The sequence below is a fragment of the Ischnura elegans genome, chromosome 11 (assembly GCF_921293095.1).
Source record: "Ischnura elegans chromosome 11, ioIscEleg1.1, whole genome shotgun sequence".
NCBI lineage: Eukaryota > Metazoa > Arthropoda > Insecta > Odonata > Coenagrionidae > Ischnura > Ischnura elegans.
In genome coordinates this window covers 46,193,751-46,219,196 of record NC_060256.1, presented here as the reverse complement: position 1 = coordinate 46,219,196, position 25,446 = coordinate 46,193,751, and the positions used below count along the sequence as shown (strand labels likewise).

At 36.9% G+C, this 25,446-nt stretch overlaps 2 protein-coding genes across 16 annotated transcripts in view; one reads left to right on the top strand and one right to left on the bottom strand.

The window, feature by feature from the left end:
* Window positions 1-18,419, top strand: part of LOC124168485 (AMP deaminase 2) — a 221,771-nt gene extending 203,352 nt beyond the window's left edge. For all 15 annotated transcript variants that reach the window (XM_046546776.1, XM_046546782.1, XM_046546786.1 and 12 more), the window contains 8 exons: window positions 1,552-1,683; window positions 4,333-4,496; window positions 7,888-8,014; window positions 10,279-10,442; window positions 11,588-11,708; window positions 13,910-14,083; window positions 14,622-14,732; window positions 17,773-18,419. In XM_046546776.1, the coding sequence (XP_046402732.1) occupies window positions 1,552-1,683; window positions 4,333-4,496; window positions 7,888-8,014; window positions 10,279-10,442; window positions 11,588-11,708; window positions 13,910-14,083; window positions 14,622-14,732; window positions 17,773-17,934 (1,155 nt within the window). In that variant the 3' untranslated portion in view covers window positions 17,935-18,419. The remainder of the gene's footprint in view (window positions 1-1,551; window positions 1,684-4,332; window positions 4,497-7,887; window positions 8,015-10,278; window positions 10,443-11,587; window positions 11,709-13,909; window positions 14,084-14,621; window positions 14,733-17,772) is intronic.
* A 1,828-nt stretch (window positions 18,420-20,247) lies between these two features.
* LOC124168224 (probable pterin-4-alpha-carbinolamine dehydratase) lies at window positions 20,248-24,711 on the bottom strand. The gene is made up of 4 exons (XM_046546362.1): window positions 24,621-24,711; window positions 24,042-24,255; window positions 23,562-23,684; window positions 20,248-20,529 (listed from the first exon to the last, which is right to left on the bottom strand). The coding sequence occupies exons 2-4, from the start codon at window positions 24,141-24,143 to the stop codon at window positions 20,344-20,346; spliced, it is 411 nt and encodes a 136-aa protein (XP_046402318.1). The 5' UTR covers window positions 24,144-24,255; window positions 24,621-24,711; the 3' UTR covers window positions 20,248-20,343.
* Window positions 24,712-25,446: the final 735 nt, after the last annotated feature.

The following is a 25,446-nucleotide window of genomic DNA, read 5'->3' as shown; positions in this document are numbered from 1 at the left end:
GACTGCAGCCCTTCATCCCACCCTATCTAATGCTAGTTGGCTTACTTCCTCATATCTCTTCCTTTTTACTTTCTTCCTTTTTTCCTTGTATTAGCCCAGGCCCTTTCCTAGGGTCTTTTCCTTTTGGTTTTCTTTCAGTTGGGGGGGTGGAAAAGATATCTTGAGTTACCTTTACTTTTATCATCGTAATAAAAAATAATGAAGTCACATGAATAGTTTAAGACATTTTAGGGGGCGCGCACCTCCTGCACCCCCCATCTGTATCCGCCACTGCATCCTATTCACCACAGTGGGAGAACACATATGCAATGATGGAGTTTTTTTACAATTTCATATTTTTAGTTTATTGTTGTCAATTGACTGCCAGTCTATATACATAGGAAATAAAGAAATAATAACTTTGTAAGGTTCACTGTTATGTAATTATGGGCACGACCCAGGTTTCGTAACTTGGTTACATCGTCAGGTGACTGATCTTACTTGCATCTTATATTTATACCCACATATGACAGTGAGGACATCTATCGGAACTCCTACTCTCCTAAGTGAACTCCTACGGTGACAACCTTTAAATTTCAAAGTGCCTATCCACCTGTGTGCCGTTAAAATTTCCAAGAAAAGATACTATGCAGTGCTTTTACCAAAATTCCCCCTGTGACCCATGTCCTTTAGGGAAATCATTAACCCATACCAGCACCATCCACAGCTGGACTCAATGACCTACCATAGACTATTGTGATTTGGAAAACTATATGTACCCTGCTAATCCTTTTTTTCTTCCCCAACAGCGCGACCTTCCTTAGCTCTCGTCTCCTCACCCACTTTAACCCTGCCCTCCCCTCGTTGGTCAGATACCCATCCTCACAGGAAAAACCCTCGTCCCAAATCAAGGCTGCCCCTTCCCCCCCATTCCATTCTGTGCTTAACCCCCACCCCCACCCTCTCAACCAGTCCTTTTCCTTTCCAATAGATGTCCTCACTGTCATATGTGTGTATAAATATAAGATGCATGTAAGATCAGTCACCTGACGATGTATCCAAGTTACGATACTTGGGTCGTGCCCATAATTAAATAACAGTGAACCTTACAAAGTTTTTATTTCTTTATTTCCAATATGGAGAGGTTTCACAAAGTAAAGCCTGAAGTTATCAGTTATGTGTACGTATATAAGTATTTAGAAGCTGTAAAAAGAAATATAGCCTAGGGACAGTATTTCCAAAATTTTTAGAATTAATTTAAATTATGTAATTACTGCATATATTAAGCACATGCAAATTTTTTGAATTTGCCCATGATATAGGTTGGCTGAGATGAAGTTTTAAATATGAATTCTTAGTCCTTGGGCTTTCTTTGCTCTTTTTTTGCCAGTCCAAGTTAGCCAAAGCTTGACTTTGCTTGCTCTCAAATGTATTATAAATTGTTTCCTGGGGTTTTAAATGCTTGAGAATTCCTGTAGTAAGTTGTTATGGGAATATAGAATCTGTAGAGACCATGTTTTTTCACTTTCTACCATGCTCTTGATATTGATGTGCCAATCTTCTCTTCCTCAGGACCGAAATACTTTTCACCGCTTTGATAAATTCAATGCAAAGTACAATCCAATTGGAGAAAGTAGACTCAGGGAAGTATTTTTGAAAACAGATAACTATTTAGAAGGAAAATACTTTGCCAGAATCATTAAGGTAAGTGTTTTTGACTCTAAATCCATTATTACATGTTTTTAGATATTTATATAATAATAACAATAATAGAACAAGTGTGTTGATTCTCCTAGCTATGTGTGTGGTAGCATTGTTGGATGGAAAGACGATTTCCTTCCCTATTGACCAAATTGAGTACATAATTATTCCTTATGGGTCAAAGAAAATGTAGAAATACCATATTTAGGTGGTATTGCAATGCTGAAAGATTTAAAAAATGCATGAAAGTACTCTGAGGTGAAACTCAGACTTCCAGAGAGAATAGCTTCATGAAGCTTTTTTTTCTAAGCAGGACTTTGTATCTGCATAGAAAGAGCTAGAGGAACTAGCTGGCTTGAGCCCAATATTTTACGTTACTTTTTTATAATCAACTTTTTTATTCACATCAGTTTGCACCTCTTTCTTTTCCCATAATATGGGAAATTTAAAATAACACGCATGTACTCTGTGCAATAGGCTCTAGGCATCTGGTGGTTACTTATCCATTTGGCTATACCTAAGACCATCGTTTTATGATATTAATCCATTTCAGTGGACCGATGGTAAAGTAAATTCCATCATATGTGGAATCAGCATTATTTCCAGTGTTAACTTTTCTGTCAAAGTTCTTTGGAAACATTTTCTCTGAATTTTGAGTTGAAGGTAATTTACACCAAGGATGAAAGTCGCCATGATAAAATCTTTTGGCTTAGCCAGGATTCGAAACTGGATCTCCCGATTGCCAGTTAGGTATGCTGCTAGTTACACCACCAAGCAAATCTTCCACGGCAAATATGCTGTAACGTTTTTTATTCTCTCTTCAATGGTTCACAAATATTGTTATAACACTGTATAACACTTTTTATAAGTTAAAACTCGGGAGCAAAAACACATCCGCACGCCATGACTATTACAATCCAACTCTCCTTACACTCCATCCCGCACCGTCAACAACAATTGCCCCACTCCACCTCTGCTGCTCATTATTGTCCACTTCATTGTCCTCCTCCCATCAATCGTCACATCCAATCCAAAATAAAACAACTCAAAATCAGCTGTTCCAATGCATACAAAGGCACTTGTTACATGTAGTGCTTTCAAAAATGTCTGTTACAGAGAGGCGACTTAGTAGAGTTTTCTCAACGACAGTGGCTTAGTAAGCATGACCTCTGTCTCATGTGTAATTATGTGGACTTAAGATGTCAACACCAAGTTTGGTAAACCCATCCTGAGATTTCCCTCGGAATAAGATGGCTTGTTGGTGTAACTGGTGGCATACCTGACCTACAATCAGGAAATCTGGGTTCAAATCCTGGCTAAGCCAAATGATTTTTTCATGTCAAATTTCATCACTGGTGTATTCATCATGTGTATGTTCACATGACTGCTGATGTTTTGGATGCAAAGTTGGTTCCCATCTTCAGGGCTGATAATGGGAACAGATGTGGTTTTTTCAAACATTGGCAGCCATGTCAATACGGACCTGGTGGGTAACCAGAAAAGCCTAGCGGGACTTCAAAAAATAACATTGAGAAGCAATATGAATAAATAATGGAGATTTAAGCAATGATAATAGCCATATTTAATAAAGAAGTCTATCCTCCCAGAAATACGCTTGTTTCATAACAATAAGCATGACAAAGTGGCATATAGATTGTGTCAATCCAGGGAGTGGAGTGGGCAATCAGCAGATTTGGGTTTGAATCCCGGGCTAAGCCAGATTAAATTTTCATGGCAAATGTCATCTTTGGAGTAAATATGCACCCGTGGGTGTGACTGCATACAAAGTCACTTGTTATATGCAGTGCTTTGAGGGTAATAAATGATTTTAATTTCTCCTGGTGAATACAATTGATGAATTTTTCTCGGGTTTTCAGCCAGGTTCATTCTGTCGAATAAGCTGACGTTTCGAGAGACGATCTGTCTCCCACCTTCAAGGCTGTGTTACTCTTTGAAAGTCCAATTTCGCCCTAAAATTGGACTTGCTAGCAGGGTACTCTGCTACCTGCTAGCAGCCCGCATCATAGTGGGGCTCACAGCCTCGCACCAAGGTGGCCTCTCATGGCCTTGAGCAAGAGCAACATGACCTTGAAGATGGGAGACAAGTCATCTCTCGAAACATCAGCTTATACGACAGAATTAACCTGGCTGAAAACCTGAGAAGAATTCATCTTTGAAGGTAATGTTTCATTAGGGCATTGATACCCATATCAGTGTGTCCTGTTACAAATCCACAAGATTTACTTCTCACATAAGGGAGGAAGCACACACTAGGAGGGAAGTATATTTTTTTAATCTATTGGTTTTTATTGTTTTCCCAACAACATAATTAAAGGAAAGACACAATTGATAGAAAGTATATAAACATAATACAAAAATACAATCCCAGTTTTTTAGAATATAACACATTAAATTTAGTCGCCATAGTTCATTAACAATATTAGAGCCTTACAATACTCATTTCTTTTGTGAAACAAATTAAGTTCATTGCAATATTTATTATATCTCTTACACATTCTACGTAATGGTGAATTTTTTGCATAATCATGTTTCGCATAATTTAAGTAAAACAAAGATTGACTGTAAAAAAGGTTGGGGAGGTTAAAAATGTCACATTGGGCATTTTTTTCATTCTTGGCATTTTATTTTCAGGAAGTTGCGTTTGATTTGGAGGAAAGCAAGTACCAGAATGCAGAGCTGCGTCTGTCTATTTATGGAAAGAGTCCTGATGAGTGGGACAAGCTGGCTCAGTGGGCTATTGTACACAATGTGTATTCTGACAATGTACGATGGCTCATACAAATTCCAAGGCTGTTGTAAGTTGCTTTCTATTCCTTGCAGTACTATGGTTTTCATTTGGTATTGCATTTTTTAAAAAAAGTATCTTCTCTTCTTAATTTCTTAATTTCTTAAGTTCTTAATTTTGCTCAGAATAATCAAACTTTATCGAAGGAACTGATAGGAATTTCTTGGCATTAGTGTCATAACATGGGAAATATATGAATTTCACTATTTTGCTCTGAATAATCAAAATTTATCAAAGGGACTGATAGGAATTCCTTGGCATTAGTGTCATAGTATGGGAAATATGTGAAATTCATAATATTGGCTCATCTCCATATGTATTTCTCGCAGAGGTATTTTGAAATTTTTTCTTAAGTCGAATCGAATCACTTTGCGTGCCATGGACGTAATATTACGTCTTTCCATTTAATTGGCTTTGTATGTGTGAAGCCGTAATATTTCGTCCGTGGTACTTTTCCAGTTTACTGTTTAGGGGTTCTGTTTTTTTCAAAAATCAACTGCGTGATGGAAAAAGAGTTCACTTTATGTCTTGAGGACGAAAATTCCTCTGTAGCTACCAGCATCCTCATCTTAGGCCACTTAGTGTGAAAATTCTTTGGGCCAATGGGTTCGTTGAGGGTGCATTGACCCTTTTTGTCATCGAGGATTTATAATGCTTTGCTTGCTTTTTTATGATTTCCATGCTTTAAATAGTTCAAATTGAGCGTATTAAAAAATTATTATGCATTTTACGGCGGTACAGAATTTGCTGCAACTATTTTATTTTTCAAAAACAGTAGGTTTTCATTGTTGAATTACATATTTAAAAATTAGCAATAAATGTTATTCAACTCATTCAGGAAGAAGAGCAAAGTCCATTTTTATTGAAATGCACATCGATATAAATATATTTTTGATGCTAATGTTTTAAAAAATGCACGAATATAGTAAAAATGGCTGGATTTTTCAGTAGGGCTTTAAATTTAGCAGCCAGCACTCAAAGTGTTAAAGCAAAAGCTGAAAACATTTCTTCAATAAAACCTTGTTGTCTATTACCCATCATACATATCCTCCGTATCTAATTCGTTTGCAGATAGTATCCATTGACGAAAAGCGACGGAGCGGTAGTCAATGGATACTATCTGCATATGAATTAGATACGGAGGATTCTGTGCCGTCTGGGTACCTTATGAAATAGCATTTCCCTGGTGTCATTTGCATGGGATTTTTTCTCGCTCCCTTGTAGGTACTATCATATCCAAAAGTTAGGTCAAGACTCAGTGGGTACAGCCATTTCAAAGTTTTCTTAAATCAAACTTTGTGTATCTCTTAATTTTTGAGTATAATAGGGTGGTTTCCTATTTTTTTATTGCGTTAATTGAAAGATTATTACTCCTGGAGTATGTATTTCATGCTTTTAAATTTTTAAATGACGATATCTATTTTACACGATTAAATGAAAAGTGAAAATTTTCAAGTGTGTGAAAACACGACGGCTAAGTATGAATGCTGGGAAAAGCCCATGTGAGGTCATTCTGGTTCCAGCTGCCGCTGTGTGAGGCCACCTTGGTGCGAGGCTATGAGCCCCACTACGATGCAGGCTGCTAGCAGGTAGCAGAGTACCCTGCTAGCAGGTAGTGCTTGGCTTAAATAAGGATTATTAATGCTCTATCAAACGAAGGAAACTTTTCGACCATAGGCAATTTTAATAGGTGATTATTAAGAGATGTTTCCCTGAGCTCTGTGCCTCATGCATGCATTGGTAATCTCAGAAGATGTAAAACTCCTATCTACTCGTGTAGAAACTAGGTCCCTGTGACGTCATGTGGAGTGGCATCGCATGGGCGCCAATCTGGCCTTTTTCAAATGAGGTTAAAATTGACAATTGCCATTCATCTAAGCTGGGATTTGTAAAACCAAATAATTTATATATTATGAATACACTAATGGTGGGTAACAAATTGCAATCAATGCCTTTCGTTTTCTATGATGAAGGAATAACCACCCTATTGTGAGACAAGTTCATTTGAATGGCTGGTTTAATTCGACTAATAGCCTCGCATGACTGCAAACCACAAAATGCTCTTCTATTTCCCTCCCCCTCAAAAGTTAATTCAGTGGGGGCATGCTTATGATGGCATTCCATTTATCTTTTGTGCAGAAATTAGGTTAAAAATTATAATAGTGAGTTGTACAAGGAAAGGGAAATTTCAGTCCTGAAAAAGTGAGCAAAATGAACTTTTTTTGTGATTGGAGAAGATAGCAGTTGGATATCTGTTGATGACAAGTTTGTGTGTAGAATTCTCTTTTTTTAATTGGAATCTAAGTTAATGACTTTAATATTATATTCAGTGTTGGTAAGTACGTAATTGAGTAAAAGTAATTGGATTACTGGTAACAATAACTTTTTTTAAATGTCATTTTTACTTGAAAATTCCTCCTCATGGTGAAGGAGGAACCGTTACTTTTGTTATAATCGTTACTTGCCCGTAATCAATGATTACTTATCTCACTGATTAATCTAGGCCTACAGGTAACTTGGAATCCCTGAGGACCATCATTTTCTTGTTTATGGTTCAGCTATACCCTTATGTTTCAGCTTGTTTATCATGGGTACAAAATATGACATCCCTTGTCTTGTTTCTGCAGTTATAAATGTGTGTATGACAAGTGAAATTGCAGCTTTAGCAATTTTTATTTCTCAATTTTTCCACATTTTTACTGCGCTATCGACAGTTGCTGGGAGGTCTCTGGAGTGGAAAATATTACGAGAAGTAATTTCAACTGTAATTTTACTGATTACTTTTTAAAATCAGTAATTTGTACTCATAATTGATTATTTTTTTTATAAAGTAACTGTAGTTTAGCCCAGTTACTTTTTCGCAGTACTTTTTCCAACACTGACTTTATTAGTTGTAAACTGGCAAAACATGAAGGACTGTGACTTCTTTCATTAGATTTCAAGTCAGAAATGAAAGTAATTTTGAAATCTAATGGTGGGTTTGTTCCTGCTGATGAGAAATAGTTAAAATAAGATGCATTAAGTTGCTATTTTTATTAAAGGAATGGAATGCTGAAGGATTCAATTTAAACAAACAAAAAGGCCACTGAAAAAATCTTAACAGTGTAATTTTTATTTGCTTTTTAGGTGATGATCTCTACTGTTAAACATATCACACAAATTATGGGGTTCATTTCACTAAATAATAAATCTTTGCCTTTTTGTCAAATAATTTTTATTAAAATTTCTAAATTCATGTTTGATCATTTCTATTAAAGAGGTGTAAGCCCATGTCTAATTTGATTCTGTTCTTTCTTTGCTATTTCATGTTCCAAATTGCTTTTAACACCATTTTGATGTAATGATGTTAATCTATATTGCTTACTGTGAAACTTAAACACTTTTTGTTATTTTTATTTCAGTGACATTTTCAAATCCAATAAACTAATAAGTAATTTTCAAGAAATATTGAAAAACATATTTCTTCCTCTGTTCGAAGTTACAAATAACCCACATTCTCACCCCGAGCTTCACATGTTTCTCCAATATGTAAGTTTACTACATGTCTCTCACCTTATCCATAACAAAAACATGTTAAATGTCTAAATGTTAATAATTTGTGTTGCTTTTTTGCTTATGTTTGTTGGTCCACACTAAAATGATATGATTATTTTCATTCCTGCTCGTCAAAATCTGAAGCCCTTACTTGGGATAGTCAGATTCCTTTTTCAAATTATAAGATAATTATGCTCGTTGGTTCTCAGTATCTAAAAATTTGTAGGATGTAGTTAAATCTAACTAGTTGGATCAATTTCTCTATATTTTAGGTATCAAAGCTTGTAAAAAAAATTTTTTAATGTATCTATTTCATTTGGTCTGCTACAATTAGAAGCAAAATGCATAATAACATACAGAACAGGCTTAGGATGTGTTGTGGTAATTATGTGCTCAATGAAGTCTTCAATAGGTTGATGCTGAAATTGATGACTGAAATTGAAAATTGTGGAATTTGGTGAATAATTTCAGCAAGGGGTTCGACCAACACCCTTATATTGCATTCCATGAGAATAAACTAAATGGTAGTTTATTCTCATGGATATAAAATATTTCCACCAGATATCGCCAGACATTGTGAATTATTGCATTCCATATTCTGATTTTGTTAACACAGGTTTAGCTTAGATTGAGGCTGGTTTATCAACTCTTTTTTTGTATCCATAAGTTTAACTTATTCCATACAGGGTGTTTATTTGATAACTCATAGGCGGTGCTAAGTTTCTTTTTAATGCATATAGCCTTGATACCATGAAGAATCTTCTTAACTCAAAATTCAAGGAAGTAACTGAGGAATAGTCAGTGAATTACCTGTATTTATTCACCCACAAGTGCACATAAAGTGTGAAAATCCCAATGAGGAAAAATCCGTTTCCTTTACTCGGATTTGATCTGAAAGCAGCATGTGTGCTTAGGCTATAGCAAGAAATTTTTTTTGGGGGATTCATTTTGTGAGTGTTACCTATGGCTGTACATATGTGTTAACACATTCACTGTCGCCAAACATCTGCAGGTATACACCAAAAGCAGCAGTTGTGACTAAAGAAGCAAAATGAAATCAATAATTGGCTTCATGCTGCTTTGTGAGTGAGATGAAAAAAAAATACATCTGCAATCAATACGTTTAGCTCTGCAATAAAATTTAACTTTGGAATTTTTCACTATGGAAAATTGTGATGTTTAATTTGAGTATGTTTTTGATAAAAGCACTGCACTTGATTTTTATTAAATGGTTCCTTTGAACTAGAAAGGTGTTTACTTATTTTTTTGGTATGGTTAAATTAGAGAAAAGATAATCAGTGATGTGCACATTACGGCCATGCCAGATCTGAAATATCCCTATGCAGTAATCATGTTTCAGTTCTTTGTAAAAAATTTTTGATAGATTTTTGGTGGATCAGCCCTTTGAATCCAATTAAGTAATTTGCCTTGGAAGCATATGATCGCAAGACCCCAACTACAAAAATTTAGGGAGTGTTTTAAGATGGGGTACATTATTCATTCGTTCATTTGGAGGGGCTACAATTAGGGTCATATCTCCTAAGCATTTCAGAGGAATTTAGAGCCCCCTCTTCTGTCCACGGCCTTTTATGATGGACTTCTAATCAATATCTCTGAGGCCATACTCTACATAGATTTGATCATTGTGTGGGAATATCGGAATCCTGGAAATATTTGAATTCTGATTCTAGACAAATTTAGATATTTTCACAAAATTAGCAGTCCATACTCATGTCTATATTTTGCTGTCAACACTGTCAACAGTTAGCTTGGTGGTAGTTTTATGCATCTTTATTTTTTACATGTTGCAACTACATAATAGTTTCAAATCCTGTCTCTAAGTTGTTATTCAATTCTTTCATTCATTCATATTCAGGTCTTTGAAACTTTATTTTGGTCTGAATCAAATTAATATCCATCAATAACTTTTCAAAATTTTGCCGATCTCATCAAAATTATAGTAATGCCTATGAAAACATTAAAAAAATCAAATTAAACATATATCAAGGGGATGAATGTTCTTTGACAAAATTGACAGTTTTTATATCACTGCACCTATTAGCTTGACTATGTTTAAGTCATTTGATTATACTGTGCTTTGAAATCAACTATTTTGAGCTGTCTCTTTCTAATTGGATGTAATGTAAAGATAGGATCTTAATAAAATTAGGCTCTTTAGGTAATAATGAGTGTAAGAATTGATTCTAATCAGTCTCCACTTCTATTTTATGCAATGAATGATAAATTGTTTTGTCTAGGTTGTTGGCTTGGATTCTGTGGATGATGAGAGTAAGCCAGAGAACCCATTATTTGACAAAGACGTGCCTCCTCCTGAGCAATGGAATGAAGATGAAAATCCTCCATATGCTTACTACCAATACTACACTTTTGCAAATCTGGCTGTTCTGAATCATTTTCGCAGGTAATGTTACAGTTTATTTGAACTCTCTGAATGGATTCAAAATATATAAGTTATGATAGAAAAAGTGTCATTTTGGGAGAGTGTATATGGCCGTGGGGCGATTTTAATCTTTTTGGTGTATTTTAAGTAAGAGGAACTATATAAATACTTCCTCAATACTATACTAATATTTCCTTACATGAAAAGTTTAGAAATATTTTTTACATATAGCATATGTTACTTCAATATTCGTTTTCTTTTCTACACCTCGGAGATGGAAATCTACCTTTCAGCCATTAAAAAAATCAAAGGATGGGTTTAAATATAATTTTAAAAAGCTATTTGTAATCCGAAGATGTCATTCTCTCCATAGAAAATACAATGAAATGCACCAATCAAATATTTACCCGTGTGGAGATGAAGAAGACGACCGTTTTGCCGTTCTCAAAGTTTTTCATGTGTTCTTCTTCACTCTCTCTACAGTAAAAGCTAACCGTTTACATTTAAACAATGTTTAATGATTCAATAATTATTATTATTTTTTTTATTCTTCTATTCTTGACCTTGTTTAATACATTTTATAATATTTCTTGGAGTTTAGGTCAATGTAAAACAAGTTATAGCCAACGTTTCGATTTATTTTAAATCATCCTCAGGGCTATGAAAGAAAAAACATGAACAATGTAAAATATTAAGATGACAATGATATTCAATATTTTTACATAAAAATGTTACGATCGTGTTTTTTATACAGCAATATAATTTAAAGTATACACATATATGTACAAGAACAGAATAGAATACACAAAAAAATTTGACATACCTCTTAACTTTGGACATATTTATTGATGTTATGTTACTAAGGTATATGTTTAAGGTTTATATTTTATATTGTTCATGTTTTTTCTTTCATAGCCCTGAGGATGATTTAAAATAAATCGAAACGTTGGCTATAACTTGTTTTACATTGACCTAAACTCCAAGAAATATTATAAAAAAATATAATTTAATGATTCATTGTTGTAGTCGAATAAACAATGAGTAAAATGATACTTGACACGACCCCTTTGGAGCTTCGGCAGGATTTTATACAAATAATTAAAGATCAGAGTTCTACTTTTTTTGTGCCAACTGTTGGCAATATATTTTATTTTATATTTTTTCAGGGAGCAGGGTTTGAACACATTTGTTTTGAGACCTCATTGTGGTGAGGCTGGACCAGTTCAGCATTTAGTGTGTGGATTCCTATTGGCTGAAAACATATCTCATGGTCTGCTTCTAAGGAAGGTGAGTAAATATTTTAAAAAGTTTCAATTGATTGTACTTAAACATCATTTCGAGATTCTTGTACATAAAAATATGAGCACTAATGAGGTTTGTCGAGCACTGATGTTTGTGATATATACTAAAACTGTTTTAATATTCATGGGGGCTTCATTCAAGGGGAGAATAGTTAACTAGCCAACAGCATACTTTTGCTGAGTCACCCTCAAATGCATGTTAAAGTGAGAAACTTCCACAGGGTACAAATCGTTTCCCTTGATCAGGATTCTAATCTGGATCTCCTGAAAGCATGCCAGGTGGTCTTCCACTTAACCCTTTCGAGATGGTGGAGTACTCTCCTTAGCATGACTGCTGGACTGAGCAGCAAGACACTTTTCCGTCCCCTCTGTTTGGAGCATTTTTGTTGGACATGCGTTAAGAAGAGTCTTGCGGATAATGCATTTTTAACATACAGTAGACTCTCGTCAAAATGGACAATGTTATTACGAAGTTCTCGTTATTACGAAACAAATCGTTGGTCCCGATGTAAAGGCCTATCCAAGCTATAGTAAAAGAAAAGGTTATTAAGAAATTTTCGTTTTTACAAAATTACAAACCTCAGTCCTGGTGGTTACAAAATGAACTTTATTTGTAAATTCCACAAATAAACAGTGGCATTGAGGTGGATATAAACCATGCTGAGTTTTAATAATCATATCACGTTTACGTTCTTCTCGTGTACTGTTCCCAAGAGCGTCAATTAAGGTTCTTTATTCAGTGTGCAGGCAGCATCATATAATAAGCTTCATTACTGTGGATTCATAGTGACCCACTCATAACCACTCGTAAATTGGATGCACAGTTAGTCCTCTTCCTACGCACATTCGATTTACGAACTTTCAGAGATATGAGCATTCAAAATTTTCAGATTTCGAATTTGGTGCCTTTCGATTTTGATTCAGCCTACCCGGTGTGGTGTAGAGGAACTCGCACTTTGGGCACAATCTGAACAAAGTATCATTGAATTCTGTGGGAATTTAGGAACTGTTCTGTGTTTCGCCTGTTCTTCCTTACCTCGGGGAGCTATTTTTTTCGGCTCCGGATATGTCGCACGCCCAGCTAGTTCAGTTCTTCACAATGGCACACATTTGTGATGCAGTGTTGTATTCTTCAGGATAACCATACTGCTCAATTCCTTGCATATAATCCGGCCGGCGAGAGTTATCCAATGATGGCACAATAGGAGGGGAAGAAAACCCTGTGCCAGCACGGTTTGCAGCCAATCGCTGTCCCACAAATGCACCTCACACCCTCGTCTTGTCATACAACATTGCCAAATGCATATGGAGCAGTGAAATAAGCCCGGTCCACCAAAACAAGCCCTCTCTTTGAATCACTGAAACAAGTGATTCTTCCTTTGGGTCCTTCATGCTCGTCGTCCCTTCCGGCTCCTTTCTTCATGGAACCCTTCTGTTAACAAGTTAAGTAGGCATTTCCCTTTCTTACCTGGCAACCTTGCCCCGTACCCTGACCAAGACCATTCTGCCTGTTATCGGACAACTCTCGGCGGCCTGACTTTAGGTTTATCAACTCACGAACATGGTCTTGGAAATCATCTGGTTCGTATATCGAGGACTTCCTGTATTCGGGAAGATATCAACCCTCGATTGCGTCATGCCGCATTCTTCTATTGAGAAACTGAAGTGAATTTTCCTGTTTTGCACGTAATTTGATCGAATTAATTACATACTGTTTTTTTTTTTTCGACAATTTGTTAAAGAAACGTTCATACAAACTTCGTTATTATGAACCTCCAGTTTTTCGGTCCCATGAACTTCATAATAACGAGAGTCTACTGTAATTTCTTAAAAGCCTTGTTGTTGCACTTAACCATTCAGGAAGGCTGGGAAAATGTTAAGTATGTATATGCATATTCTAAGCCAAGCCCACCCCAAAGTGATGAAAGAAAATTACCTATCTGAGTTAATTAGATCTTTGGTAGTACATATATACTTCCTATCCTACATCATACGTCCTTTTTTTATATTCCACATTGATTTTTAATATAAAATATCACATGGGTTGTCTCATTTCAGATTCCATTATTACCTAACCATACTGCAGTTCATGGCCACCAATTGAAGATAAAATCTAAATTCCCCAATGCAGTATGGCATGTTGAAGTATAGTATTTCTATTACATTCTTGCATATCCTCTATTTCAGGTTCCTGTTCTTCAGTACCTGTATTACCTGGCACAGATTGGCATTGCCATGTCACCTCTGAGTAATAATTCTCTTTTCCTGAACTATCACCGCAATCCACTTCCAGAGTATTTGGCTAGGGGCCTGTGTGTCAGTTTGTCTACTGATGACCCTCTCCAGTTTCATTTTACTAAGGTAATATACTCATAGTAAATGCCAATCTTCAATAAGGGTATATAAATATTCACTAGCAGGCCAGAATTATATTTATGTTTTGAGGCAATATGTATGTCCATGCAGGGGTGCAGCTTGGATTTAAGGCTGGGTGGGGGGTTTAGGAGCAACTAATACAGGGGTGTGTGGGATATGGTATACCCACCAGGATAAGAGGTTGATGCGATATTAATAAATTGCGGAATTTTAAGATAAATGGTTGAAAATGGTGAGTATTACTGATTTTTGAGGGATATTTTAATAATCCTTACACTATTCTATTAGTAATATCAATCAAATTAAGTGAAATGGATTAAACTTAAAAATTTCTCTGAGCTCTGGGGGGTGGGGGGGGTTTATCCCCCAAAACCCCCCCTCGCTGAGCCACTGTATCCATGATTAATAACCGTAGAGCTGTATGGTGACTTTACTTTATTCTCATATTTATTCTCTTAAAGAAATCATATTCAATGATACTTGTTTTTTTTCTCCTCTGATGAAAAATATTTAACATTTCCAGGAACCTTTAATGGAGGAATACAGTATAGCAGCTCAAGTTTGGAAACTTAGCTCATGCGACATGTGTGAGCTTACTAGAAATAGTGTTTTGATGAGTGGATTTTCACATAAGGTCAGTATGGTACTCCTTATACAAGTCTAATTATATGTGTTATATGGTTATTTCTTGAATTCTTGTAGAATTTTTATTAGAGATGTGCGAATAGTATCAGCGAATACTCGAATACTAGAAAGTATTCAATTTTCGAGGTCTCGAATAATTATGCTGAAGATACACTCTCGAATACTTTGAATACTTTGAATTTTGTGCCGTACACTGTCGTTGGTAGTTGACTCGGAAAATAAGAGAATAATAGAATCGTGTTTCACCCTTCCCTCTTTCTCCCCCACTGACCTTTTTCTGCCTACCTGCTTCGAAGTTCCCCATTTCTGGAGGTCAACTGCTGCATGAGTACCATGGGATAGTTGCATTAGCGCATTTCCCAAGATCCGCTATCCCCCTCCATTCAGCACTAGCCCCCCCTCTGAGGCTTTCCCCTTCTCTGAAATAAAAAAAAGGTCCTAGCTCGCGCACGGATCGTATTATGAAGGCCTTAGCTTCGAAAAAAATATCAAGTTACGCGAGAACAGTAAAAACGTGTTTCACGCCCTCCCCCTTTTCACACCCACTGACCTTTTTCTGCCTACCTGCTTCGAAATTCCCCATTTCTGAAGGTCAACTGCTGCATGAGTCTACTGCATCAACTGCTGCATCTACTAGCCCAAAAGGGGTCTAACAATGACTTTCGGCAATTGGTATTACACCTTTATTGGATTGAAATATTAGTAATGTGCGCTTAATTTAAAAAAGAATAAGACCAAACACGGCGTATTTCTGACTTTATTTAAGCATTTTACGCAAGAAAATAAATGTCGGAAAGACGAAGTAATACGACGGATACTTAAAATTCTGGAGAGACTCGATATGAGCAGCAGAGCTTCTCGGAAGTTGATGCGGTATTTTTTTCCGAAAACATATATCAAGTTACAATTTATGAGTTGTGCTATAAATCTCTATTGTTACAGTCGCAGACGAAGGGATATTTTCTCAGGATATTTGGTTTCTCCCTGATAGCAATTCGAATTCATCTTCTTATCTCGTGAGAACTTCCAAAGATGGACTGAAAATAATTGAATAAAATCCGGTGGAGAAGCACGTGTATTTTGCAAAACGCCTCAGATTGTCCGCTAGCACTTGACAGCAGGAGTGGGGGTAAAGCGAGCTACCCGTTGAAAATAAGAAGTTGAATGAAGCCTAGTATCAGATGGGCGTGCCGTTGTTTGTTAGATAAGAATGTATACATCAGACAGAAATCCATCGCAGCAGTGTAAATGCCGAGACGGCATTCAATCCTTTTTCGCGAGGTGGTGCGTCCCCTTAGAATATTTGAAAGAGATGTTAGTTGAATCAACTATATGCCCAATCGTTTCCATAAAATTAAAATATTCCATTAATCAGCTAAATTCCTGTTCGAATCCTTTAAAGGAAATCAAAATCAATCCCCAAAAATCTGGTGTTTCCTGCTGCATAGGCAACCGAGTCAAACATTCGCGCATTCATCATTTAGTATTCGAGGTATTCGAAATTCGAGATACTCGAATATTCGAGCAATGATTTAATATTCGAATTCGATATTCGAGTTCGAGAAATCTGCTATTCGACCCATCTCTAATTTTTATCAATCTAAGAGGTGTACCCAGAAAGTAAGAACTGTTTTGTTCTAGTGCCTCTGCAGTGCTACTGTTAGTGATCCACCTACGTAGGTATTTGCCCTATCCTTCTAGGTTAATTGACTACAATTTGCTCCACATTGGTCAATTCCTCTAATATTTTCTCTTCTGGGTGTATTTATAATGTTAAAGATAATTCCTCAACTAAATTATAAACATTTTTAACAAGGCAGTTTATCAACCCAGGTAAATCAATTGGTACAACTTTTTTTCTAACGAGGTCTCTGTATTTCTAAAACACAATATGACCTATAAAATAATAATCATAATAATAATAATATAGGCAGTTAGTTATCTCTTAACTTTTTTGTTCTGTCCACTCGTTTATTGGTGAAGGTTATCTATCCCATATTTTGGATGCATAGCATCATCATTAGGTCAACTTAAGACTGAGTTCTAGTGATCTAAAAACCTTTATATACAAAGTCTGAAGGAAGGGAGATTGAAGCAAAAAGGAGCAGGTGGGTAGGTTTGGGAAAGCAGTGACAGAGAAAAAATTATGGTAAGGAATTGAACAGGTTGAGCTAAAAAAGAGAATAAATGGTGATGTTTGTGATTGTCCTTCTGGCTTTTTGTGTAAAGGCTACTTAGCTGCCATGGAATGACACTGTGGGTAGAGAAAACGTAAGCAAGGGTAGATTTTGGGGGTCACAGGGGTCATCACATCCCCCCAAATTTTAAATAATATTAATATATTAGTTTTGTGTCCTTAAAAGTCCAAAATTGTACAATTTCATCTGTTTTTAAGAATTAAAGTGGAATTTTAGGCTCCAAAATGTTTAAAAAATTAGTAATGAAAAACATTTTTTACACGGGAGGACACCTCTCTCTATTGGGGGTAAAGTACTCCCAAAACCCAGGTAATGATCCCTCCCAAATTTGATACTGAATCCACTCCTGGTTGTAACTAACCTTTGCTAGTAAAAAGGAGTGGTCTGAACAAAGATGTGTATTTTGATTCGTTGTGCTGTTTCACCATATTTTATTATATGCAAGAGCAGGGGCACAGCTAGGAATTAAGGATAAGGGGGGTTTCAGGCAAAACTAAAGCTGGGGGCTTGGGGTATTTCATACCCGCCAGGGTAAGCGGGAGGTTGCAAAGGCCCTCCGACGATAAAATTAAGATAAAAGGTTCAAAATGGTGATTTTTACGGCCTTCTGAGGGATATTTTATTAATCCTCTCACTATTATAGTATAAGCAATATTAATCCAATTAAGTAAAATAGATTTAACTTAAAAATTTCTACATATGAGCTCTGGAGGGGTTTTATCCACCAAAACCCCCCCCTCGCTGCACCACTGTGCAAGAGAGCCTAGTAGTCAATTATTTTTACAAATAAAATCTGATGAAATTTTATACATTGATTTTATTTATTTGCAGATCAAGCAGAATTGGCTCGGTCCAAACTACACAAAAGAGGGGGTTGCTGGAAATGATATCACACGAACCAATGTTCCGGATATTCGGGTAGCATTCCGTTATGAAACATTAATTGATGAGCTCTCTAACATATTCAAAGTCGTGGAGAGGGAAGCATTGTGATTTGGAAAAAAGTACAATTATTCATATCCTTTACTTGTTGGATTTCTCTTCTTCCACCAAATGAGAATTTAAAGAATTTTTGGAAAAGTTTTGGAAACAATGCCTTAATGGCTAATATACTGGTAGGCATCAGTGAATGAACATATTTTGAGCTGATGTCTTTGTTCACCTTACATAGTAAGTGCAGAACTACTATTCTCTGAGCATTGGGGGCCCAAATTTTTTCATTGTTGTGCCTGTTTTGTTCATGTGTTAAGCTTTAGTTTATTGCCCATCGCTAAAATGGATGCATAAAGTGTACTTGCATGTTTTTTTTGTAATTGGCAGCCTTCTTTTGAAATTGTTGACTATATTCCATGGTGAAGAAAATGTAAAACATTGTGATAAATATACATGAATTTACAAATTAGTAGGTTAGGTTCAAAGTTTATATGTTTGTCTGTATTAATATGAAAAAATTAAATGATGTGATATTCCCCATTTAATAATGTGTTGTTACTATAGCTTAAGAGTTTCCACTTCCTAAAATCTTTGCACATTTAGATTCCTTGGGTACATATACTGGTGTTACCTTAGTACACGCATTACATCTGCTGAAGAGACTACTATCCCAGGGGAAACTATCATCTGAGACTCCATTTTTCAGAATACATAATTACAATTTGCTGTTCTGATGGATGCGAATAATGATGAAAAAATGTCGTTCGAAATCGATTTTTTGAGCAATCCCTTTTTAATCAAAATGAAAAGCTCAGCTTTTTTCAACAAAAAGAATGATTGATCGAAAAAATCTGAAGTTCTTAAAAAAAAACTGTTTGTACAAAACACGTTTACTATGTAAAAAAACTCAAAATACACACTTGAGTTGTAGAAAAATCTACTACATGCTTGAATTATTATGTATGTAGTAGTAAAAATTCACAAATGCAACCACAGTAAAGTTATGGTATCACCGCTTAGAATCATTCACCTTAACTAAAATTTTTAAGAAAGATTAACTGATTGAGATACTTTCTTGATAATCGAGGGCATGCCTTTCCAGTATTACTGGCCTTAGGGGAAAGTCTTTCACATGTGATGGACGATGTTTTCAAAGGTTGGTAGGTCGCTGATGAGATCAAATGAAATGGTTAAAATTGAAGTTTAAAAATTGAGCTTGGGTCAAAACTCTAAGATCATAGCTCCCTCTTAGTTTTATCGATCTTTGAATTTTAAAACTATTCTTGATTTTAATTAAAATGGATTTTTCCATCAGTTTATGTGAATTGACTACAAAATATCAATATAGGCAACCTGCAACCCACCTATGCCAGTTTCTTGTGACATACCTGCTCACAAGTGAATACTGCAAAAAGTCTACAGAGGATAAATAATTTCTCTTGACCCTGATGATTTCTCCCAAACAGAATTTTATCTCTCTAAATGCACTTGCTGGAAGCTCAATATAGCCTCACCCTTTACTAGTCCAGTTTTTTCTCCTTAGCGATGGCACCTATTATGTGAATTAATCACCTTTTATGGACTACTGAGCTTAGCTAGAGCTTAGAGGTGCTCATCCCTCATACAATGGTGGTACATTCCCCCAAACTACATATTATTTAGTGCATTTTAAGTAATGCATTCACCAAATGTCCCCACAAAAATTTCTCTGAATGGCCTGATTTGCACTGTACATTACCCAGTGAGGGCCTACTTGAACATATTAAGGCATTTCTCTCTAGGTGGGGGTACTACCTAAATGGGGACCAAAAGAAAACTCTTCAGCAGGCCCCCTATTGTTTCTGGATGGCCCAACTCATTCTACTTTCTAATAACCTCTAAGATTGGAGAATGCTTCTCTACGGAAGTGAGGCATGGACAATGACAGCTGCGGAGACATCAAGAGTAGAGGCCATAAAAATGTGGAACTAGGTAAAGAAGGATGCGAAAGAGAAGAAATATGTGGGTATGAAAAAATGAGCTGACAGGAGAATTGAGCGGAGAGCTGCTCAAATCCATTGTACCTTATCTTAAGACTGTTGACCAGTATGATGATGTGAAGAATGAGTTACAATTCATGTTACATCACCATGCTCAGGCTGAATGCCATTATCTTACACCACGAAATATTTTCACTTGATTAATTGTTACAGATAAGATACGAGTTCCTCGGCTAGCTAGCTAAGTTTGACAAAAAGAATTTCATTTGGAGCAGTGGTTTGTTTCTTAATTTTAATCGGATTAAAATATGTTTTATTTGCTTATGTCCAAAAAATATTAATTTTTTAAGGAATTCCAAAAAAGTTGAGATCATGAAAATGACAACTACATTGATGATGCTTTAACAAAAGATATTTATTTTAAAAAAAACAAGAGATTCAACACCATTCACATAAGTACATCTACTATGAGCTCAGAATCATCCATTATTCACTGATCCATTGAAGACTTAGCAGCCTTTTCAATAAAATTAGCCAATTTCACATCCCTCATACTCAATCCATTTACGTCATGGGATGACAACGTGATCTGCACCTTGTTGTACACGTTAAACCATTCTGGATGGTGGTCCATTTTATCTGCAAGCAATGCCACCCTGGTCATAAAACCAAAAGCCTGCAGAAAGAACAGACAGAAATGGACAATATTTAGAACATTATTTTGGTAAAATAATAAACCACCATCGGAATTCATGTCTCGTTTACAATTGAAAGTAAATACTCTTTTAGGTTTTAGAAGAATGTTAATAAGTCTAACAAGATACAAGAGATTACTGACATAAATTAAACTAAGTTCATGGAATTATTGGATTTCAGAAGAAGGGACAGTTAATGCGTAAGTGTTATTTTAAACAGTGTTCAGATAACCACAACATCTTAGATAGACCCAAATGACCTATGGTTACAACATACACAGCAGCATCCTGCAAAACACCAGCTGAACAAGCTGATCATGTTCATACAGGCTTCAGAATAAATACATGCGGACAAATACTAAGTCTCGTAAAACCACATAAAAAGAAAAAAAAATAGTATTTCATAATGAATATCATTTAGGAAGTATCCTAGGGCCACAGCAAGATTTGGCTGCCTTTCATAGTCCAACTAGAATATAATTCATGTATCTCTGCGACGGGGAGACAGGCCCAAGTTTTTCGGGGGGTGAGGACGGAGGGCATGCGATCCTGAAAACTAACCAAAATATGATAGGCCGAGGCTAGCCTCCAGGAAATGCAATTGCTTTCAAACATCTATGGTGTATGCTTCATGAGTAAGTTAGCTGTGTGGACAAATGTCCATTGCCTCCATTCAATTGTTGTGCTGCAGTGATTGCTAATCAACCGCACTTGAAAATGGTCAGAATAGGAATCTGAGCAGGAAATTAAATGGATGGGAAGGGAGGAGGATTAATAATAATAGTTTTATTAGCCAAGAGAACCAATACAGATTTGTAATTGGTATAGGCTTCGTCAATACAATACACTGATGAATAACATGGGATGATATAATCTAGCCAGGCCTCCCACCCTCCCTAATGAGCCACCTGGTGGCTGGTGAAAAGAGGGTTTTTGAGACAGTCTATTGTTTCCATTCACTGACTAAGTCTTTTGAGAAAACGTGCCAATGCCTTCTTCTCTCTCTTTCTCCTCATCCCACATCCCTAGTGCCATAGGTCCCACCTCCTGCCGCGACATTGCTTGCAACATTACAAGCTCTCACGACTGCCTAGTCACAAAGGTATTAGAAAGGGATAATAGAACCAGCTCAAAGAAGAGAAATATTATTGGCAGCTGAAACCCATGAGACACCAAAAATCTCACCTCACTAAAGAGAAATAACCCCCACAAACAATCAGAGCAGACTAATAAAATAAATTCTAATCATTGGGGTCACTATTTAGTTTTTCCAGAACATTTTCCATTATCAACCTCTGGCAATGACATTTCAAAACCATGCTCAGCCAACTATTTTTTTCCAGCCCGAAATAAAGTGAGAAGTAGCCTATAGCTTTACAGCCTCCATCAATCCTGTTCAATAAGCCTCCCGTACACGATAAATTACAATACATACCAGGACTTCAAGGAAATAAAATGGCAATGCATAAGTAATGACTGCACATGTAATGTATGCTGACACTCCATCAAATTGCACATGGCTGATTTGGCATGGTATCAGGGCCATAGACAGTGGAGGGTCAGGTTGGGCACCAACCGACCTGGACGTCTTGACCAACCTGAGAAAAGTTTTGCCTGAACTGGGTGCCTTGGTATTGAATTTTTTTTTTTTTAGAGTTGCTTCAATAGTTTAATTTTTTATATCACCTCTGGCCCTACTCTAACATAAGTCTTAATAATAGGTTAATATTTAATATTTTAGCCTTATACATCTCCAGTTTCAAAGTGCAGAGGCAGCCAGCCACGGAGTGATTGACCTACCTCCTGAAGGAAGCACAATTTTACTTTTCACTTTTACAAATCTTGTGGTATGTGTTTCAAAATACAAGCAACTTGAACAGAAAGCATTTTACACTTTTATTCATCATACACCCCCAGTAAGGGCAGGCACGCACTAGCACGACCACGACCAGTTTTAGCATTGCAACTAATGGAGCGACGCGCACTAGGCCAAATGCGACTCGTTGGTCGGACCCGAGTCGTCTGACCAAAATTTTTGAATTTGGTCGTCCCCGACTCAGCGGTCGTTGCGGCCAGAAATTACACACATTCTTATGGCGTGCCGCGCACTGACTCCGACTTCACTCAGACCCGACCATACAAACTGATTGCTATGCAAACTATTGCTGAAGTGGGTGTGGTCGTGCTCTGGTCGGAAGGTGTGTGACAGAGATCTGTTGTGGTCGCACTAGTGCGCGCCTGGCCTAATGTGTACTTGTTGCCCGACCCGACAACCTGCCTCCCCACCCCAGTCAATTATTCTGGCTATAGCCCTGCATGGTATTAGGAGGTGACCGACAGCTGAGGTAATCTGTGCCATGAGGGAAGGGTAGGGAAGGAAGGGGGAAGAGACACCCAATAATGGCATTAGCCTCCTCCGGACAAAGACACAACAGCTTAACCTCCCTTCTGACAGGTTTTGCAGCGGGTTGATTTCCGAAGATCTTGTCAGCAGAGAGTTTTTTGGCCTGTAATCACTAGATCATTGGAATCAATTATCAATGCTCCACACACAACATTCGTGAAAGGATCAATCAGCATCAGAACAATCTTTGCCACAGCCAGGATTTGAACCTGGGCCCGCGGGGTGTGACGCCACCACACCAACCCAAACCCTCCACAGCACTTCAGCACCTCTTCAGTTGAAAAGAAATTAAGTATAGAGACGCTGCATATTAATCCATACCTAGTACTAACAGAAGTGTAAGTGAGAAATGAATGATGAGTACCTAATTCGACACTCAATTTTAACTTATACCTCATAGTAAATCATAATTATAGAGCCCATGTGAGTTGATGATAGTGTCTATTCATGCTAACATATGGTAGAGCAAGACGACAATTTCAAACAACACGAACCCAACTGGTCAAGTTTTCTGACGAGAGAGCTCAATGATTGACAAGATTTCGAATAAAGGTAGAACCATTGTAATACTTATCCAAAACGACACAACAAGGATGTGATTTTTTTTACCTGATTGAAATCTTTGAAGATGAACTCCTTCTTAATAGCGTCCCGATTCTCCACCATCGCCCACCCAGCATTTTGCAGCGGGGTGATTTCCGAAGATCTCTTGTCAGCGGAGAGTTTTTCGGCCTATAATCATTAGAGCATTGGAATCAATTATCAATTCTGCAATAATTCAATTAAGTGCGAGATATTACTAATATTAGAAATATCTGATTAATTCTTAACTAGTCGGATGGGCATAAATGTACATTAGTTTCTTATCCGTCTTGTTTTCGCTATAGCGATGCATCTTTCCTTTGACAAGACATATGCGCGAGTTGTTACACAACCACTTGTGGAATCCATAACTTCCGCGAAGTAAGACACAAATGCAAGATGTTACATGATGGCATAAAAGCAATCCTCACCGCCACTTCCAATTAAAATGTCTTACTGTGCTATCAATAACGAAAATAATCGATTAAATAAGGGTCGCATACTTACCATTTTTTTGGTGCGCGCAGGTTTGGTGGAGCAGCGTCGAATGAGAAGGCTTTCACTAGCGCGCAACGCCTTGTAGGTGGCAGGACCACAGAAATTTATCATGTCGAAGAAATCAACCCTTTCACCAGGGCAAGGTCAACTCCAATTCCCGTTAGTTCAGTAGTATCACAAAAAGTGGAGCAAAGGTCGCTGATACCGACCGCGAACCATTCCTCTGTACAAAATATTTAATCTTAAATTACATTAGAGACAAAAGTACATTCATTATCAAGAATTATGACCCCAATGATTAAGATGACGGGACTCGGAACAAAAAAGAGAGTGAAATGGTAACTTCCTTCACGTATTTCTTGACAATAAATAAGTATGGCAAAAATTAAAAAAAAATGCAGTCGTCCCAACTAAAAGTAGGAACTTTAAAGTTCACCCACTTTCTAAGGAAAACTTGAAAAATTTGTGGATGAAAACACATTCTATGCTTGAACCGGTAGATAGAATTGATTAGGAGCTATTAGTATAAAATATCGCTAAAAAACTAAATATAAATTCAAGATAAAACTGCATGAAAAGAATACTAACAACGCGTAACTACTAAAAATCGAGTGAGGTCGGTCCTTCTTTAATTTAATCCCCAATTAAATTTAACTCTTGAATTCCGTCTGCTCCCATGCGGAGCACATTACGATGCTGCGCGGAACAAAACAATGGGTGCATTCAGGGGGAGTGATCGCTCCCTGATCAGTGAGCGGACTGTGACGTCAGCGCTCACTGAGCGATCACATCCCTCCCTGGATGGTGAATGCTCAGTGAGCGCTTTGGTGGGGAACTTGAAATGCAAAACATTCAATATGGCGCCCAGCGCTTGTGTTTACTTTCGTGTAGCGGCTGCGAAATATCCTTTAATTCCTGCGATAAGTTCATACCTTGTGACTTTGTCCCGAATATATATCACTCTTAATGTACGGGCCTTAAGGATTTATCGCTAACAGTTCTTTGCGAGTCGCGTGATATTTATTGGAAATGCCTTTTGTGTCAATCGTCCAAATATTTCGTTGGGAATCTGGCGCCTGACATTGAAGTCTTGAAAAAAGAGGTTTTTGCACTAAAATGGACGTCTTTCCCATGTTTAGAAAGCAATAGTTTCACATTTGCTAATTCCGTGAAATCCGCTTCTCTTATAGTTTCTTGAATGAGATTTAATAATTGATCAAGGACAGCAGTAGACGTTATTATCACAACAAACTGTTTGTGAACATCGGGTGACTAATGATGAAGTTATATCTCAGCATTACGGGACGTAGTGTGGCGGATGTTTTGAGGAAGTGCTGGTAAACCGATCAAATTTTAAAAAATGCTGGTTTTATCGTACTAACCAAATCTGACATTACTTTTGAAGTGAGCTATG